The sequence below is a fragment of the Lynx rufus genome, unplaced genomic scaffold, assembly GCF_022079265.1.
Source record: "Lynx rufus isolate CCGP_SWC_20201006 ecotype Redwood Valley unplaced genomic scaffold, mLynRuf1.p SCAF_5, whole genome shotgun sequence".
Taxonomy (NCBI): domain Eukaryota; kingdom Metazoa; phylum Chordata; class Mammalia; order Carnivora; family Felidae; genus Lynx; species Lynx rufus.
The window spans coordinates 40987943-41006924 of NW_025814867.1; the positions used below are offsets into that span (position 1 = coordinate 40987943).

General features: G+C 32.8%; 1 protein-coding gene across 2 annotated transcripts in view; it reads right to left on the bottom strand.

The window, feature by feature from the left end:
* Nucleotides 1–328: 328 nt before the first annotated feature.
* The window catches only part of PLOD2 (procollagen-lysine,2-oxoglutarate 5-dioxygenase 2), a 100569-nt gene continuing 81915 nt past the window's right edge, over nt 329–18982 (bottom strand). The window contains exons 11-20 of one of the 2 annotated variants that reach the window (XM_047099971.1): nt 16079–16183; nt 10851–10976; nt 8442–8583; nt 7227–7289; nt 6109–6222; nt 3461–3526; nt 2292–2396; nt 1009–1155; nt 773–898; nt 329–605 (exon numbers count right to left, since the gene is read on the bottom strand). In XM_047099971.1, the coding sequence (XP_046955927.1) occupies nt 450–605; nt 773–898; nt 1009–1155; nt 2292–2396; nt 3461–3526; nt 6109–6222; nt 7227–7289; nt 8442–8583; nt 10851–10976; nt 16079–16183 (1150 nt within the window). In that variant the 3' untranslated portion in view covers nt 329–449. The remainder of the gene's footprint in view (nt 606–772; nt 899–1008; nt 1156–2291; nt 2397–3460; nt 3527–6108; nt 6223–7226; nt 7290–8441; nt 8584–10850; nt 10977–16078; nt 16184–18982) is intronic. The other variant, XM_047099972.1, reaches the window with a different exon arrangement.

Consider the following 18982-nt stretch of genomic DNA (forward strand, 5'->3'; position numbering starts at 1 on the left):
GTTATAACTCCAGTTTTCCAATGATTCAAAAATTGTCAATATTCATTTATATTCATTTTGTCTACATGTTGATAAATAACATTCTTCCCGAGCTTTCTTAATAATAAAATATTATTAGTCTCACTTGTCACTTGTACATTTGTAGCTGAGTATCTGATCAAATGAAACATGAAATCAGAAAGTTGCCATTATTCTCAGAGACAAAAGGCATAGAAATAAATATTTGCTTTTACTTTTTTTCTTTTCTTCTTCAATCTGTGTTTTAAGGCTCAGAGCAGACATTATGAAATATCAAACAATTTTTTACAAAAAGTTTTTCAACGTTTGGCCCAAAGTGAAGTTGTTCTGTTGAAGTTATTTAAATATTCCTTTCATCTTCTCAAGCACAACTCCAAAGACAGGTTCATCCATTCCAAAAGAAAAATTCATTTCTATGAAAAGTAAATAACTTAGGGGTCTATAAATGACACTGCAATGTATCTCGTTCCATTTTTAACAGGAAGTCCTTCATGCAAATGTGTGAGTCTCCCTGGATGCATGAAGCTCCAGCCTTTTCTGGGTGATTCAATAGAGCAGTTGTACCTCAGAAATTTGCATCCGCCTCCCTAGAAGAGATGGAACAAATAAATGTATCAGCTTATTGTTTAATTTCTAATCGGTGGCAAAATTCAAATTATGCCCTCTGAGCAGAATTTTTAAAAAATAAGGCAAAAACCTTATCGTCATGACATATTTCTTTTAAGAAATGTAAAAAAATAAAAGCCGTAATTACTTGAAAATCTTCTCCCACGTTATTGAGTGCAATGTTGATGGTAAATGTAGAAGCATCATGATGAGGGCGAAGAGAGCGTTGCCTTTCAGGGGAGTATTTTACTACAAAATTCAATAGTGCAAACCCCTAAAAAAAGCAAAGTAAACCAATGGATTTGCTTATTAATAAAAATATAAAATAGCACGTTTGTGTAAAAACTAGTAGGAGGTAGACGGGAGGAATGGGAGCATAACTACCTTCGTATAATAACCTGCAAAGACCTTCAGTGTAACGGGTGCAATAAACTCCCGGATAAAATGAAGCCATACATTCTCCAGATCAATTTGCTTCATGTGGATATCATCAGTTGGGACATTTTCATAACCACCAGATATACGGCTATCCTAGAAACAGCATTAATGATGTCATAAAGCGTGGTCCACATGCAATTCACATTTATATTACCTTGGAATTTTTTTCAACCACAAGATCATAATAGACAATAAAAATAACAGTTGTTCAATTATGGTGTACCATCTGCTTTAATTGCAAAACTATCAAAATAACTTAGATAACATGGCTTTGCAAATGTATCAATGATGAAGCAAAGTATTGCAGAGTCAATGGACTCCTTTCTTACTTACTAATATACATTTGAGGTCTGACTGTCAAGTAAATAAAACTTATTTCCAAAGACTTCCTATGCCCTCTAAAAAAATTAGTTTTTTACAGTAACCCTTCAGGCAGTCTTAGATACTTGATGGATAAAGATTCTGCCAGTCTGCTCTTTGGATCCCCTATCACTGAAAACAGGCCTTCCCTGCTATGTTCCCCACTTCAATTTTATTACACCTCAAGTCCTTCCATGATTGCTTTTTATTATCCTACAACCTGCTGGCTTCAGGTTCCTTCTCATACTTTGAACTTCGGCTTACTAGCTGGGGTATGAAGTTGAGCAGAGGCAGTAATATTAGAGAATTCTAGAATTCCTTGGTATTGTTAAGGAGCAGGCATGTGCAAATTCTCAGAGGAAAAGAAACACATTGAACCACCAACGGTAATACTTCCTGCCAAGTCTTTGACACTGAATGTAAATTCAGTACTGAATTACACCAATGGCGTTCAAACAGATTTCTTCTTCCAACGTTTACACACAAGAAAAAGCTTTGGCAGTGAACCAGATAAACTTTGTCTTGGTATTTTCACTACAGCTCACTGTGAAAACGCAGAGAATAAAAAGTGGCCTTGGAGAAGACTTAATAGCACACAATAGGCATATATTTCCTTACCATTCCAGCCTGGAGACACTGACCTTTAGAAACTATCCAGTGTAATTGTATACATAAATGAGAAACTGAGGCCAGATAGATTAAATGCAACCAGAGTTCTCTTGACAGCCTTGGCTAGCCCCTGCGTTGAGGCACATAAGTCAGAGATATCTGACAAAACAGACAAATCTCCTCTAAATTCTCAAAATATCCATCCCCCGACTCCTATCCAACATACACATTATAGTTCTTTGTGTGAAAGTACAACTCACATGATGTTTCCCCCCAGACCACTGGCCATAATGCTCCATTTCTTCCACCAATTCATCACAGGCTTTTTCAGAAAAGATGGGAAACCAAAAGACATCGGGACAAGGCTATAAAACAAGGGATCATCATTAAGAGAATAATATTTTGTGTCTTTTAACTAATAAATAGATTGCAAAAGTAATTGGATGGAATACTCAATACTCATCTCACTTAGATGCCTTTTTAAGAGGTTTGCCCAATATTATTGACATAACTGTTACAAATGTTAGTTTTTTTTTAATGCTAAGACTTTTTTCTTTTTGCATTTTCACATCTGTAAAATCAAGACATATCTTGGACTCACATTTGACCAGGCAACCACTATGATGTAGCTGTAATGCTACAGTGTATGTATACTTGATCAAATTTTCATAGTTTCACCTTGTGTGTATGTATATATCACTGTGTGTGGATGTACATGTGTGCATTTAGCTGGTGTTGCACTTGAGTTGACTTGCCCTTTAAAATGTTTTTTAAATAATGTACACTATGATTTGCCATTGAAATGGAAATTATTATGCATACAGTGCCCTACAACATATGATAACATCTATACCTTGATAAGTCTAAAATAGCTCTTCCAATATGTATAAAATTAAAAATTCTAAATGACTAGAAAACGTTATGTCATAGTTTAATTGGCAGTATTCTGGTCATTTCTTACAGTACACAAAATAACAGAGCATCTCAGAATCAAAGATGCCTTATGTTCTCTGAAATAAGGTATTAGCAACAGTTTGGAACACTAACCTAAAACAGAGTTCATTTTTTAAAAGACATCTTTGAGAAGAGACTCTTAAAGATCAATTTCTTGCAAAGATACACTTTTATTAAATGAGGGCTACCTCAGAGATTTGCCAAAGGTTCCTTACTTTTAGTGGTTTGGGACAGCTATAACATTTGAAAGTATGGCCAAAAAAGGGAATGATCTTAAAATTATGGTTGATCTTCATGTTCTATATTTTTACAACTATATGATCCTTAAGGTTAATTAAGCCACATGATTTTTATCTACAAGATGGCTTCTCCACTTTCACAACACCTCTGATAAAGCAATATTGCATTAATATTGTTCCCTTCTGGAAAACATAGCAAAAGTACTCTACACATCATTGAAATTATTAATACAAACCTGTTCAACTATATTTTCAGTGAAAATTTTTGAATAATCCCGGTTTATATATTTTTCTTTCCAGTCCTATCAAAAAAAAAATCAATTGCACAAATCAAAAGCAAATACCTTTTAATAAATAATAGAAAATATAAAGTGTATGCATTTTAGAAATTGCTCAATTTATAAATGACTAGTGTATTGGACAAAAAAGGAATTTTCAGAAACCACAGTTTATGCTTGTTAAACTTTGACTCTATATGTTCACATCATTCTATGAAACATGAAATTTTTATTTATGAATTTTTAGACCTCAGGATTTTAAAATTTGTATGTTGTATTCTATACATAAACACAGAGATAGGTAAATATGGGCTTAAAAGTTAATGGTAAAGAACAAAATCCTAACAAATATTAGTAAAAATAAGCTAATTAATCAACTAGGGTCTTACTCATATATACAGGACTTTGAGAGTGAATTACTCTAAAATAGTTATGATATTTTAAAATGTATTTAAATTTTCTCTCTTCACTTCTGTTTTTATTATGTATCAAAGAATGATCATGGATTACTAATACTTTCATTTCTTTTAGTTCCTGAAATTAAGGTATAGAACCATACATTAAGAGAGAACTTGTCTTCATGCTAACTCAGGAATCTGATTCTTCTTTGACTAAGCTCTGATATATAAACCACATACTAAGGTATCTCAAGTTGTGTCAATATCAGCTAAGGAATTCTCTTCCTGAGTCAAGTGTTTAATTTAAAAATCACATATTTAGAGAGTATAAATGAAAATGTGGAGACATTTCGTATCAAAAAAAATCTCTTGTATTTAGACATGTTTAACAAAATTCTTAATTTTCTCTTTACAAAGTATAAACATGGGGAACCAGAAGGGAAGACTTGAGGTATAGACTCAAAAGAATTCCAATCAAAATATGTTTCAAAAAATATTTGTCTGAAATACATCTTTTAAGCCATATTTCAGAGAAACCCTGATAATGTGTATGCCATTCTTAGATTTTGCACATCTCTGCTTATATGTAGATCATATGAAAGAACCAAAGTTATCTTCAAATTCTTTAAATAAATTTCATTTATACTTCGTATATAATTGTAAGAATCAAATACTCCATTATCTCATTAATCCCTTTAATACTGATTAGTTCTCTGATTTCAGAATATGGAGGCAATTAGAAAAAAATCATTTATAACATTTCAGAATCTTTAAGTATTTTTTAAGCATCATTATCGATTTTTTGAAATTAAAAAAAAAATTCCTAAGATCTCACATTAAGGCATTAACGTCTCATTTTAGGCCACCCTTCAAATATCATTTAACAAACTCTTACTTGACTAATTTTTTAGAAGTTCTGATAATAGGACAATGGTTGAATATTTTGCTATGGGACATCCCTCATGAGGCGTATTGATCAGGGTAATCTACCAAAAACAAAACAAAGCCATGGAAAGAAAAGCAGTTCCTACTTACTTCTGATGTTTTCATTTCATATTCTCCAAAGTTATGAATCCTGACACAAATGTCTACAATTCAGGATATAATTTGGGACATTTTTTCAGGAGCTAATATTACCCAACAAATATAATAATTCTATTCCTCAAAATAACCAAGAGGCTCAGTGCCAAAGTAAAATATGTAATTCCACCCTCACCACTTAAAAAGCCTCTTTTTAATTACACTCTTGTGAAAGATGAAGATATGTAGCTTAAACGAAACAAAAATACTTTTAAAATACAAAAATGTCAAAAAATGTTATTTTTCTATTCAACAGAGTCTTCAGAGACTTTGAATTTACTATTCCTGGCTGTCAACTACTCCTACGAAATAAAAGACAATTCTGATCAGGTGGATTGAGTCTTTGTAATTTAAAACTTTTACTATTGGCAAGGGGAAAGCTGTAAACAGTAGCATTCCACAGATGAATACTAAAGAGAGTATTTTCCCTGGAATAAGCGTTCCAATTTGACTGAAGAGAATAGGCTCCAGCAAGACAAAAAAGGAATGAATTCCTTGAGGATTCAAATCTTTAAGATAAGAAATAATTTTAGAGTTTAGAAGGAAATAGTTTCCTCAATTTAAGACTTTCTATACATGCTGAATCCACTTACTCTGCAATTTTCTCTGGCTGTCTTTGGTGTACATTCAAAAAATTGTTATAAAAAATAAATAAGATAAAATAAAATGTATTTTCTCAAACTAACTCCTTGAATTCTCTTCTTGAGCTACTTGTAAACAGTTTTTCTGAAATTACAATTAAAAATCTGATGATGCTTTTGAATATATAAAATAGAAATATTAAGAGAAATTGATCATTCCTTTCCCCATGCGTAATATACATCTATATTTTAATATATTATATTTTAATATATTTTAATATCAAATTCTTGGTCAAGAAATATAATCAATTGTAGCTTTTAAAAATATTTATTATTATATTAAATTATTATAATTAACAGAGTATTAATTATAATTAATATTATTATACTAAATTATATTATTTTTAAAAGCTACAATTGATTATATTTTTAAACTGTTTTTTAAACTTTAACTTTTTAAAGCTTCTTATCACATTTTTATGTTATTAACCCAACTGATTTACATCTGAAAATAAGAAATAAATGAAGTTGAGTATGAAGTACATACCACAGGATTTTCAAAAATCTGCCAGAGGTCATTGTTATAATGTGAAGTATTGTAATTAGCAGTTGATAAAAGTCTTCCAAATTCATGTCTATTAGAAATGTACATAAACACACCCTATGTGCCAAAGAATAACAGTATTAACAATCTTAGAGGAAAGTACAAGAAAATAAACTTAACCATAGGAAAAATATATAGGAGATATTAATTTCAACTTTTATATCTCATTCCTGAACATGCATTTTATTTCTCATATAAAAACATGCATGATTTAAAATAAAAGAGATAAAACTTTTATTAATTATAAATTCAGGCACCACACAAAACTAATTGATAGCACTGACACTCAACTGAAAAAAAGAAGAGGAAGAATGACTGTTTTTGTCCCTTTCTCATTGATCCTAGATGTAGACATCAGGGGAAAAACAATTCCTGTTTGAAAGCAGAAATATTTTTGAGACACCAAGTGCAATGAATTGTACCTCTTTTGGCTTCTTTCCCTTTCAAAGAAGATGTCACATTTTTAAACAAGATTTCAAATGTCAGTATTTTTACATCAGACTATTTCATTTTCTTATTGTCCTGATGTTTAAAAACTGAACACAGAAATTATTTGTTCATTAAAGGCAGCTAAAGAAAATCAGTCTCGTATCCTTGCCTTAAACGAAATAAACTTGGCAAAAACCACCATGGTAAGGTTGTTTCTTTTTGTACCTGTTTTAATGGTAAAAGAGTTAGTTATTAATAAAAAAAAAAATAATGATGAAGGGTACCCAGATCTCATTTTAATCAAGATATACTTTATACTTACTCCTATTTCTTCTCTCCCTTTAAAAAACAAAACTAGAAAAACCAGTGAAAGAGATTTGGGTTTAACTTTCTCATCTGTCAACCATAAAATGTACATCAGCCTGAAGAACTAAGAATTTAATATTACACGATGCCCATCCCCAGCACACAAAATATACATACACATACACTAATTAAGAACCAATGAATACCAACATTTTACCATGCTAAATGGAAAGAAGACTGTTAAAGAAACTTTACTGCTAGGCAATATACCATATCTAGTATTAATTAAACAAACAAAAATAAATAAAAATAAATAAAAATAACACCTTTGGGGGGCTGAGCATTTGGAATGTTTCCGGAGTAGGGGAGTCTTTTTCCCTTTGTAAAGTCTAAAATGAAGAGAAGCATTGGGTAAGTTGACCTGCACACCCATACTCTCTCAGGTATTCTTAGGTAAATAAAATTAGCAGCCCTTGATCAAAAGCTGACATTCTGAAATGTCCTTCATAGACAACATGCATAACAAGCAAAGCTTATAGTGCACACAAAGAAACAACTCCAGCCCAATTTTTTTTTTTTTGGTCAAACATAAATCCAAGCTCATTCCTTAGTAGAGTTTTCATTAGACACAAAATTAAGACAAAGGGGAAAACGTGTAAGACAGGCCATTCCAGGACGCGCTGTTGAGTCAAATTAGCAAAAGATGAGCACAAGTTATAATCACAAGTACTGAAGATACTCGATATAACAATGCACACAGGCTTGTAGGAAAAACACATACACTCCAACAATACATGCCTTATTAAACTAGAAAAAAATACTTGCCAACTTTTCTGATTTTTTCCAAAATCACATTTGTATATATAAATTTGAATAAAATAACCCAATCATTTCTAAAACAGAAAACTATACAAACAGTCTTTACAACATTTACACATTTTGAAAAACAAACTATTTTCCACGATCATTAAAATTCTACAATGAAAGTATATTTGTAGAAAAACAATGTATCGTTACTTTTCACACAGATCAAATACACTCCGTAACTCATGCCTTCTCCTAGTATAGTGGTGAGGAGCGCCTTTTGAGCAGTGTGCAGTTTGTAACAACAGAAATAATGGAGACATTGATTTCAGAACAAAAGTGTGTTCTTCTTAAATGTGTAAAGGATTGTTTCACCCAGACTTATCTAATTAATTTAACTAGGTCAGGTTTCCACTATAAAATTTTGAATGAAAGTAAACATGATTTCTTAGAAATGCAAAGCTGATTTGCAACAAATCCATGTTTGTGACTGAAATCTTTTTGTTGTTTATGAGTTAGCCTAAGCACCAAAGCTAACATTTTTCAAACTGTTTCTACAGACAAATGGTCACAAATTATGCTCTATAACTGCTCCCAGTTTTTTCAATACAGAACCAAAAAAATTGGCTAGTACTTACAAATTAGAAAGAAAAGGAGCATCAAAACAATGACACATCAACTGGTAAAGCAGGCCACTTTATAAGAACATTCAAGCAAGCCATCATTGTATACCCTACCATTTCTCTAGCATTTCGGCACAGAGCCATATCAGGATCCAATTTATCACGAACAAAATAGTTCCTTTCATTCATCTCTGATCGGAGCGTCTTTCCCTTAATTAAGTACACGTTAGCCATGTATGGGACATTCCATATCCCTCTGAAAGTAAAGACAAAAGATTCCAAAATACCAGAAATTAAAATATATATATATTTAAAGGTTTATTTTTATGTTTTTAAAATAAGTGCCCTGTATGTTTTAAATTTTGTATATATAAATTATTGAATCAAATTACATGCAAATGCAAACACATTTTATGATATTTAAAATATACGCACACACATCTATGACATTACTTGTTACACACTACATGTTTATTTGATAAATACTAACTCCTTATATAAACTTCACTTTAAGACTGTTATCTGTTCAGCATTTTGACTATAATCCTTCATGTCATTGTTAGAGTATAACACAGAAAGTATTTCCACTTAGGATCAAGCAGAGTGATAGCAAAAATAATCACACACACACACACACACACACACACACACACACACCATATGGTGTACTGCAACCAGCTCACACTGGCTCCCAGAACACTTAGCTTCACTTCCCAAGTCTAGACTCAGTGACTTCATGTTGGAAGCTTGAAATCAGCCATGGCAGGAGCATTTACATCACAGAAACTGGCAAACACTACAAATCAGGGCATCCCTCAACCCCAAGACCCAGTTGTTACACATTCACCAGCACGCCACTGAATACAACCTAAAATTTTCCTAAAATATATTCTCTGGAAATTCACTAAGCCAACTCAAATTTCTGTAGAAAGAGAAGATAAGAAAAAATATAGCTAGAAGTACATGAGTGTTGAGAGACACTATTTTGTCCTTTATTCTTCCCCACATTTGTCTTCTCATTCTGAACATGACTCATTTCCTAAGAACAGCAAGTAAGGTTTCGCCTGAAGGCATATGCCTGTTGCTTTTAGAGAACAAAAAGGAAAGATCTTGACCAAGGAAATGTAGTTAGATATTAAAAGGAATATGATTTCACTTAGTCTTGCTAGATGAGCCTCAAAGGAAACAGCCATAAAAATATACAATGTGTCATCTGATTTCAGAAATTTATCACTGGCGGAGTAGGCAGTGTCTCAGTTTTGAAGAAACACACACACACACACACACACACACACACACACACACCCTTACATGTGTACATGTCATAAGATGTCATTCCTTCATGTAGCTTTTGGCCATGAAGTGCATTCTTGTATTAACTAGATCAAAAGCCTCTCCCATATTCTTTTTCTTACACTTTAAACAACAGTGACAGGAAGCTGCACAAAATATCACCAGTGCCTAAAGCAACTTAAATGAAACATAAAATTCTCTATTCCACTTCTGTGAGCCCTTATTTCTGCTATACCCACAGATAGTATCAGGCATTTGGTCTATACAAATCCTCAGAGAGACAATAAAAGTACTTTGAAACAATAGTATATGATCTGAATAGTGTTTTCTCAGCTATCATGCTCCTTAACCACAGCTAACAAAAGCTTTTATCATTTTTGTATTATTCAAATTTATTACTATTTTCACAAGCGAAACATCTTTTTCATACTCAACTGTTCAACAATAAATGTGTGGGGTTTTTTACTCTAAATTTAGGGGCACGTATATTTACTCATGAAAGAATGTTTTCGCTTTTAAGTGGGTGGATGCATCTGAGAAATTAGGCAAAGCCCTTAACACTCAGTTAAGATGGCCTCTGGTAGAAAAAATAAAAGATACCATGCCTCTCTATCTTACCTTAGCAAAACCACACTATTACATTTGTGATATTTTTTAGTCTAAAAAATACCAACTGTTGTCTCTGAAACAGGTATCAATCATGCACACACTTTGTAGCAAGCATATTCTTTTCAAACTCTAGAAATGGAAACCAGATATTAGTGAAGAAAGTGATCTTTAAAGTAGAATACTACCTATTTCACACAAAACTCTTGCAGTAGGAAATGTTGGAAAGTTATGGCCTTTGGTATTGTTTTTGTTGGTTTACTTGTAAATTTTAAAAGCTATCAAACAATTTTCATCCTGGGTGCTAGAAAAATCAGCTAAACAAAATTCCTTTTCTAAACTTTGAACTAAATACTACTCCTCCGACAGCTATCTCTGGCTGCCCCTATTAACCATGTAGTGTCTCTTACATTTCCCACAGCAGTAAGTTTGTTCCTGTGAAGATTTAGAATTTCAAAAACAGATTCTTTTAATATTAGTTTTACACTAGTATTTCAGGATTCCAGGTTTTCAAATTTCCATTAATCACAAAGAAAAGAGGAATAAAAATTCAGGTAATGTTAACAAGACCACATTTTGAGATTATGGCACTTTTACAGTAAAAGAGTAGATCAAGTAACTTACACTCTATTCCCTTGAACAATATCTACATAATCTTCCGATCGAGCATAGTATCCATCAGGACTCAAAGCTCCCCAGAAGTTGGACCACAGTTTTCCATGACGAGTTACAAGAGGGGCAATGATCTTTCTAAAGACAGCGTGAGAGAAAACACTAAAGTTCACTTAATACACACATGGTAAGTCCAAAACACTGAATTCTACTCCTGAAACCAATATTGCACTGTAAGTTAACTAACTAAAAATTAAATAAAAATTTATAAGAAATGAAGAAAAAAATAAAAGAAAAACGAGAATTTCTTTCCACTTTTTCTTAAGCACACTAATTTTCTTAAAACAAGTAACAAAAAAGAAAAACTGAAAATGCTAATGAAAGTCTAAAAACGACTTTTAAAATAAGTCAAACTACTTCCATTATTTAATTACGTTAAGTAGTTCAGAAATTATGCTAAATGAAATCAAATATTTTCACCGTCATTGAGAAGACATAATAGTCCCTGGCGTATTCAATTATTCAATAAATATTTGTTGAGTGAAAAAATGAATAAAGATGAGCTTAGATTTTTATAAATATGCCAGTTTTCCTAAAGTTAAGTCCTGAATCACTTTAAAGTATGTTTCTTTTTTAATTTTTTTTATAGCTTATAAAATGGGTTGTGCTAGCCTGGCAACACTGAACATTCTTCTGGTCCTTCAACTACTGTAAAAAACAAAATAGGTGGTAATTGCCATAGCACTCGATCTGACTACCTACCAGGAAAGTAGTCCCTTTGAGAAACGCACATGTTACAAATTCAAAATAAGTCACATTTTTCTTAGGAAAATCTAATTTATAATGTGTTAACACTTTCCAAATGAGGTAACAAAATCCGAAGCTGTTCTAGAATTACTTTTAAAATGAAATGAACTATAGTAGTGGCCATTTTTTTTAAGTTTATTTTGAGAGACAGAGAGAGGGTGCACAAAGGGGAAGGACAGAGAGAGAGAGGTAGAGAGAAAATCCCAAGCAGGCTCTGCGCTATCAGTGCAGACCCTGATGTGAGGCTGTATCTCAAGAAATGTGAGATCATGACCTGAGCCAAAACCAAGAGTCAGGTGGAAGCTTAACTGATGAAGCCACCCAAGCACCCCTGGTGGTGTCAGTTTTTATGAAAATCTCACACGTCTTTATCCATTCAACAGTTGATGGATATTTGGACTCTCTCCATAGTTTGGCTATTGTTGATAATGCTGCTATACACATTGTGCTGCATGCACCCTTCGAATCTGTACTTTTGTGTCCTTTGGGTGAATAACTAAGAGTGCAATTGCTGGATCATAGTTTTATTTTTAGTTTATTTAGAAACCTCCATACTGTTCTTGAGAGTGGCTGCACCAGGTTGCATTCCCACCAACAGTGTAAGAGGGTTTCCCTTTGTCCCCATCCTTGTCAACACCTATTGTTTCTTGTGTTATTGATTTTAGCCATTCTGACAGGTGAGAGGTCATATATCATTGTGGTTTATTTGTAGTTCCCTGAAAATGAGTGATACTGAGCATCTTTTCCTATGTCTGTTAGCCATCTAGATGTCTTCTTTGGAAAAGTGTCTATTCATGTGTTATGCCCATTTCTTAACTGAGTTGTTTGTTATTCAGGAGTTTAGTTTGGTAAGTTCTTTACAGATTTTGGACACTAAACCTTTATCAGATATGTCATTTGCAAATATCTTTTCCCATTCCATAGGCTACCTTCTAGTTTTGTGGATTGTTTCCTTCACTGTGCTTTTTATGTTGATAAGGTCCCAATAGGTCATATTTGCTTTTGTTTCCCTTGTCTTTGGCAACGTGTCTAGTAAGAAGTTGCTGGGGCCAAGGTCAAAGAAGTTGGTGGCTGTGTTCTCCTCTAGGATTTGATTGTTTCCTGTCTCACGCTGAGGTCTTTCATAAACCATTTTGCATTTATTTTTGTGTATGGTGTGAGAATGGAATATTACTGGGGTACCTGTATGTCTCAGTTGGTTAAGCATCTGACTCTTGATTTCAGCTCAGGTCATGATCTTACACTTCATGAGATCGAGCCCTGCATCAGGCTCTGAGTTGACAGCAAGGAACCTGCTTGAAATTCTCTCCCTCTCTCTCTGCCCCTCCCCTGCTTGTGCTTTCTCTCTCTGTCAAAATAAATAAACTTAAAAATATATTTAAAATTTAAAAAAAGAATGGAAAATTATTCAGCCATCAAAAAATGAAATCTTGGCATTTGCAACGATGGGGATGGAGCTAGAGTGTATTGTGCTAAGTGAAATAAGTCAGAGAAAGATAAATAATACATGATTTCACTCATATGTAGAATTTAAGAAACAAAACAGATGAACGTATGGGAAGGGTAGGGGTAAGAGAAGACAAAAGCAAACCACAAGAGACTCTTAATGATGGAGAAACACCAATGGGTTGATGGAGGGAGGTGGGTGGGAAATGGGCTAGATGGGTGATGGGTACTAAGGAGGGCACTTGTTGGGATGAGCAGTTGGTGTTGTACATAAGTGATGAATCACTAAATTCTACTCCTGAAACCAATATTGCACTTTACGTTAACTAACATTTAAATTTTAAAAAAGGAAAAAAGAAAGAAAAAGAAAACCTCACACAACACCTCCATGAGGATGTTTATGAACCAGGTATTCTCAACAAAAAAACTATTTCATAACACTCCAGTCTTGAGAAGACCAGGTGTGCCCTTTCTCTTACTCACAGAAAAGTGAAACACAGTCCATAAAGACATACCATACAAAATGGTTATTTTGGTTTATTTTTCCTGGTTCCTTTTAAAATGAAATGTTAACCAAAAACACTTATATTCTGTTTTGTTTAGAATATCTACAATATAAGATATATTGTGTTGATTTAAGAACATATATTATGTTGATTTAAGAAATAATTCAATGGTAAAAAAAAGAAATAATTCAAAGGTAATAACTGACAAGATCAAATATATATTTAAAAAATCTTGTAATTTATAATCCCAGCTGCCTCCCAAAGAAGGCTGGGCAAAGAAATGGAAATCAAACTCTGTCTGCAGTGTGCCTCAATATTTTTGAGTATTGAAATACAGTAGGCCCCCTTACCCATGGTTTCACTTTCCATGGTTTCAATTATCCCGGGGTCAACCATGGTCCAGAAGCAGATGATACTCCTTACGGTGAATCATCAGATCAATAGAAGCCTAATGCTACATCATACTGCCTGCGTCATTCACCTCACTTCATCTCATGCACTGGCATTTTATCATCTCACATCATCACAAGAAGGGTGAGTACAGAACAGGAAGATATTTTGAGAGAGAGAGACTTCATTCACATATTTTATTTTTATTATAGCATTTTGTTATAATTGTTCTATTTTATTATGGTCATTAATCTCTTACTGTGACTGATTTAGAAATTAAATTTTTACGTAGGTATGTACATATAGGAAAAAACATAGTATGCATAGCGATTAGTACTATCTGCAGTTTCAGGAATCCACTGGGGTCTTGGAACATATCCTCTGTGGATAATGGGGACTCCTGTATCAGGATAGCAGCTAGGGGATGCTGAATTACACGATATTACTGAAGGAGTAAAATTTGGAGCAAGGCAGTAAATGGCAGAGATAGGAAGAGGAAAGGGAAAAGAGCTGATGAGATGCTAGAAAGCCACATACCCTAGGATGTGACACATCCCCGTCCCTCTAACCTTCAGTCTACTAAATCTCACAACATTTTTGGTAGAAGTAAATTTTTTCTGAAAATTACATGTTTGGATACAGGAGCAAGAACCACAAATGTCATACGAACCAAAACCTTTGATCAGTAACAGAAATTTATGGAATTGGAGAAATACCCTGAGTTTTACTGGCACTTCAAGAACAATGGCCCCAGATGGCAGCTGAGTTACTTATGAGGTAATTTTATTTGTTACAAGGTTTAAAACATTAGGTTAATATTAAAGGGGATATATGCTTAATCCATAGTATAAATTCATTAAATAGTTCACTAAAAGAATAGTAAGTACCTACAAAAGTGTCATATATAGTAAAAACATACAAAGATTATTTTTAAAATGTGCATTCCACAATACTGAATTTAAATCAAAGTTAAGAGGCAATTAACACTACAAATTCAAGATAATATTACTGAATTCCACTAGGTTTTAAGAGTTACAAATTACAACTATAGCCCTTCCCTTGTCTCTAGGATAACCTAAATGCTTTTCCTTGCCTTATTTCCAAATCCTTATTCATACGTTTTGAAAATTACTTGTAACTTATAGATAGTTATCTTAGATAGATAAGCATCTATTGCTAGATATACAGTGGGGCTGTATATAGAGATTAATACTAAGAGATCTTGGATTTTGAAGTAATAACTAAATTCTCAAATTGGCAAATTATATTACATATAGAGTAGGTTAGAATAGCATAACAGATTTCTTATATATTTTACTAAGCAAAATAAAAACAGTAATTCTAACATTTCACTGTTAGCCATTCTATTTGCTAATTGTGTTCATACATATAAACATACTTAAAAACAATACTAGTCATTTAATAAGCACATACTGTGTTAATATATATAAACACACATAAAAACAATACAGGTCATTTAATGAGCACATATTAAAGGTATGCTATGCTATTGATAAGAGGATTAATAAGTATTAATAGGAATAGGAGTAATATAATAAATAATGATTAATATCATTATAAGCTGGAATAGATGGTGTCTTTTTCACACTTCAGTTAAATAAAAATAGGTACTGCTGAGTAATAATTATTAGTTCCATACTAAATAAAATCACAGATCTCTGAAATTTTTTTTCAAATTCTAAGAACTTAGATCTCTGTTTGCAATAACTTTTCAAAAGATCATAGGTTTTATGAATTCTAATTTAAAAATACCTACAGAGAAAAAAAATTCCAATTTTTCCAAATAGATCATAATTCCATCTAGCTTTAAACAGAAAAATAGTCCAACTATAATTGATAAACATTGCATTTGTGATTGTAACTAATATTAAATACTTCTAATTTTCATCAGGTTGTTTTCTTTTTGACTCCTTTAAAAGAAAACTAATCAGAATTGAAAGTTATAAGGTATAGAAAATAACTTCATGGGATTCCCCTCAATTCACTAAACACAGATAAGTATAGTGTGCCCACATAGACACAGAAAATGATTGTCATTTTAAATAAATCGACATGAATTTTAGGTAGTACCTGTTTTGTTCAATCAAAATTTTTAAGGTCCTTGGATTTGTCAAAACAACATCTGCATCGATACTGAAATAATAATCACAGCTTTCATCCTGACGGCAAAAATCCCTAACATTGAAAAGGAAATAATAATTAGATAAAATATATATTTGCTGGTTAGAAAATGTCAACATAAAGCTTATATATAAAATAAGGTTTCTCTCACATATTTTTTTCTAATTAAAATAGTTAGGCAATATCCAAAGGGATAAATATTGTCTTAAATTGCAAAATAGTTTGTCAACATACAAATTCATATGTAAATCAACACCAAAAATTTTAGGTTAAGTGAAATACATTTTCAAGCCACTAAAAGATTTAAGACATAAAATATCCAGTCAGAATGACAATTTAGAATTTAGTCCTCTCTGAAAAGGAAACACAATTTATCTCCATGTATTTATCAACAACTTTTTCCACAAATCAAAATGCTTTTTGCACGCACACACACACACACACACACACACACACACACAGTGCAGAATCTTGCTTACCCAACAACTTAATTTTAAGTATATCTGGAGATACAAATGTATAACTCTTTAGGTATCAATAATTTTTAATCTTGATTTGCATGGAATTCTAAGATATCGACTCCCCTGCTTATTATCAGGGGTCATGGACTATGATATATGTTCTTCTTGGTAGTGTCTGTAGCATTATTATCAGGAACAACAAAGAAGGAGCTACTTGTTATACACGTGAAATGCTTTCAAGTATTATGGTTTTTATATTTGGGGCTCTCTGCTTTCAAGCTCCTCTCCTTCACTGTTAATCCTAGTCCTCACTTTCTGCTACTGTCAGTATGTATCCTTATACCACATTTGTTTCTAAGCAACTGTCATATAGGACAGCAGACATGAAACTTTGCTAAAGTTGTGCAAAAAATTAGAGAAAATTTTCTTTAAATTTTGTAACTATATATGGTGACGGATGGTAACTACAGACTTATGGTGGTCATCATTTCACAGTGTATACAAATATTGAATCATTATGTAGTACATCTAAAGCTAGTATAAGTGAATTATATCTCAATTAAATAAATGAAATAAATAAAATAAAAACAAAACAGCCAAAATTATTTTAGAAAAAAAATTGAAGGAAGTTTACTACTTGATTTCAAGATTTTTTTTTAAAAAAAATTTTTTTTTTCAATGTTTATTTATTTTTGGGACAGAGAGAGACAGAGCATGAACGGGGGAGGGGCAGAGAGAGAGGGAGACACAGAATCGGAAACAGGCTCCAGGCTCCGAGCCATCAGCCCGGAGCCTGACGCGGGGCTCGAACTCACGGACCGCGAGATCGTGACCTGGCTGAAGTCGGACGCTTAACCGACTGCGCCACCCAGGCGCCCCCTTGATTTCAAGATTAATATAAATCCCTGGTAATAAAGTGTGGCATTGGTCTAAGATCAATGAAACAGAAAAGAGAGTTCACAGTCACTCATAAATATTCAGCTAATCGATTTTTGACAAAGCCAAGTCAACTAAATAGGAAAAGAAAAACCTTAAAATAAAAAAAGGGTGTTGAAACAACTGGAATTTCATTTGTAAAGAATAAAATTTGACCTCTACTTCACTCCAAACACAAAAATATATTCAGAATGAACTGTAGATTGAAACATCTTAAACATAAATGCTAAAACAATAAAGCTTATAAAAGAAAAATTCCAAAGAATAGTTTCATGACATTGGAATAAGAAAGACTTCTTAAATAGAAAATAAATTCAATAAGCACAAAGCATAAAAGAAAAAAAGAGAGAAATGGAATTTTATTGAAGTTCACATTTCTTCTCATCAAAAGACAGCACTAAGAAATTAAAAGACCAAGCCACAGAATGAAACGCATATTCACAAAACATTGTACACATAGACACACACCCATACAACCCTCTTTCTAGACAGATTATATAATGAACTCCTACAAATTAATAACAAAAAAGACAACCCAATGTAAATGAAAATGCACAAAAAGATGTAAATAGATACTCCACAAATGAAGACATATCAATTAGTCTTCAGGGAATTAAATTACAATTGCAATAAGATACACAATAAAGTGGCTAAAATAAAAAAGATGGGCAATATCAACTGTTGACAAATGTGGAGCAGACAGAGGTCTGTTACATTGCTGCCAGGTGCATACGATGGTACAACTATCTTGGAGGACTATTCAGTCGTTTCTTATAAAATTAAACATACATCTACTCTAACCCTATGTCCTAGTTAGTCTACTCCTTCATATTTTCCCAAAACATACTAAAGCCAAATAGGTCCACATACACATATACACCTCTTATAAGGAATCTTCATTAACAATCTTATTCAAATGGCTCTAAACTGGACATGACCTAATGTCTAGCAACAAGCAAGTGGAAAATGCACTTGTGGTATATTCATATGATAGAATATTAGTTAGCGATGAAAAGGAATGAACTGCTAATAACTACAATGACATGAGTGAATGAACACTGTGCTGAGCCAAAGAAGCCAGACACAACAGAGTATATTTAAAAAAATAAATAAATAAAAATAAGTTCTGAATTTGGATCCAAGGTATTCTCCAGTGAACAAACTATGAAACCATCAGTTTGGTCTTTCTGAGGCTTGCTTTCCTGCCTATCCCTTTACTCCCACATCAGACACTATCCAGCACTCTGAGCTCTGAGCTTCCACAGCACAAGATGAGAGGTCACCATGACTCATTCACCTTTTTCTCAGCAGGACTTAACCCATTGCTGGCATATCTAATCAACACTCACGGAGAAATCATTGTTTTTATTATTATCAGAATTTTACTAGTATAATTGCAATCTGCAGTATTAAAGGGGCTAAACAAAAGACCTAAAAAATTTCTTCTGAGGGTTAT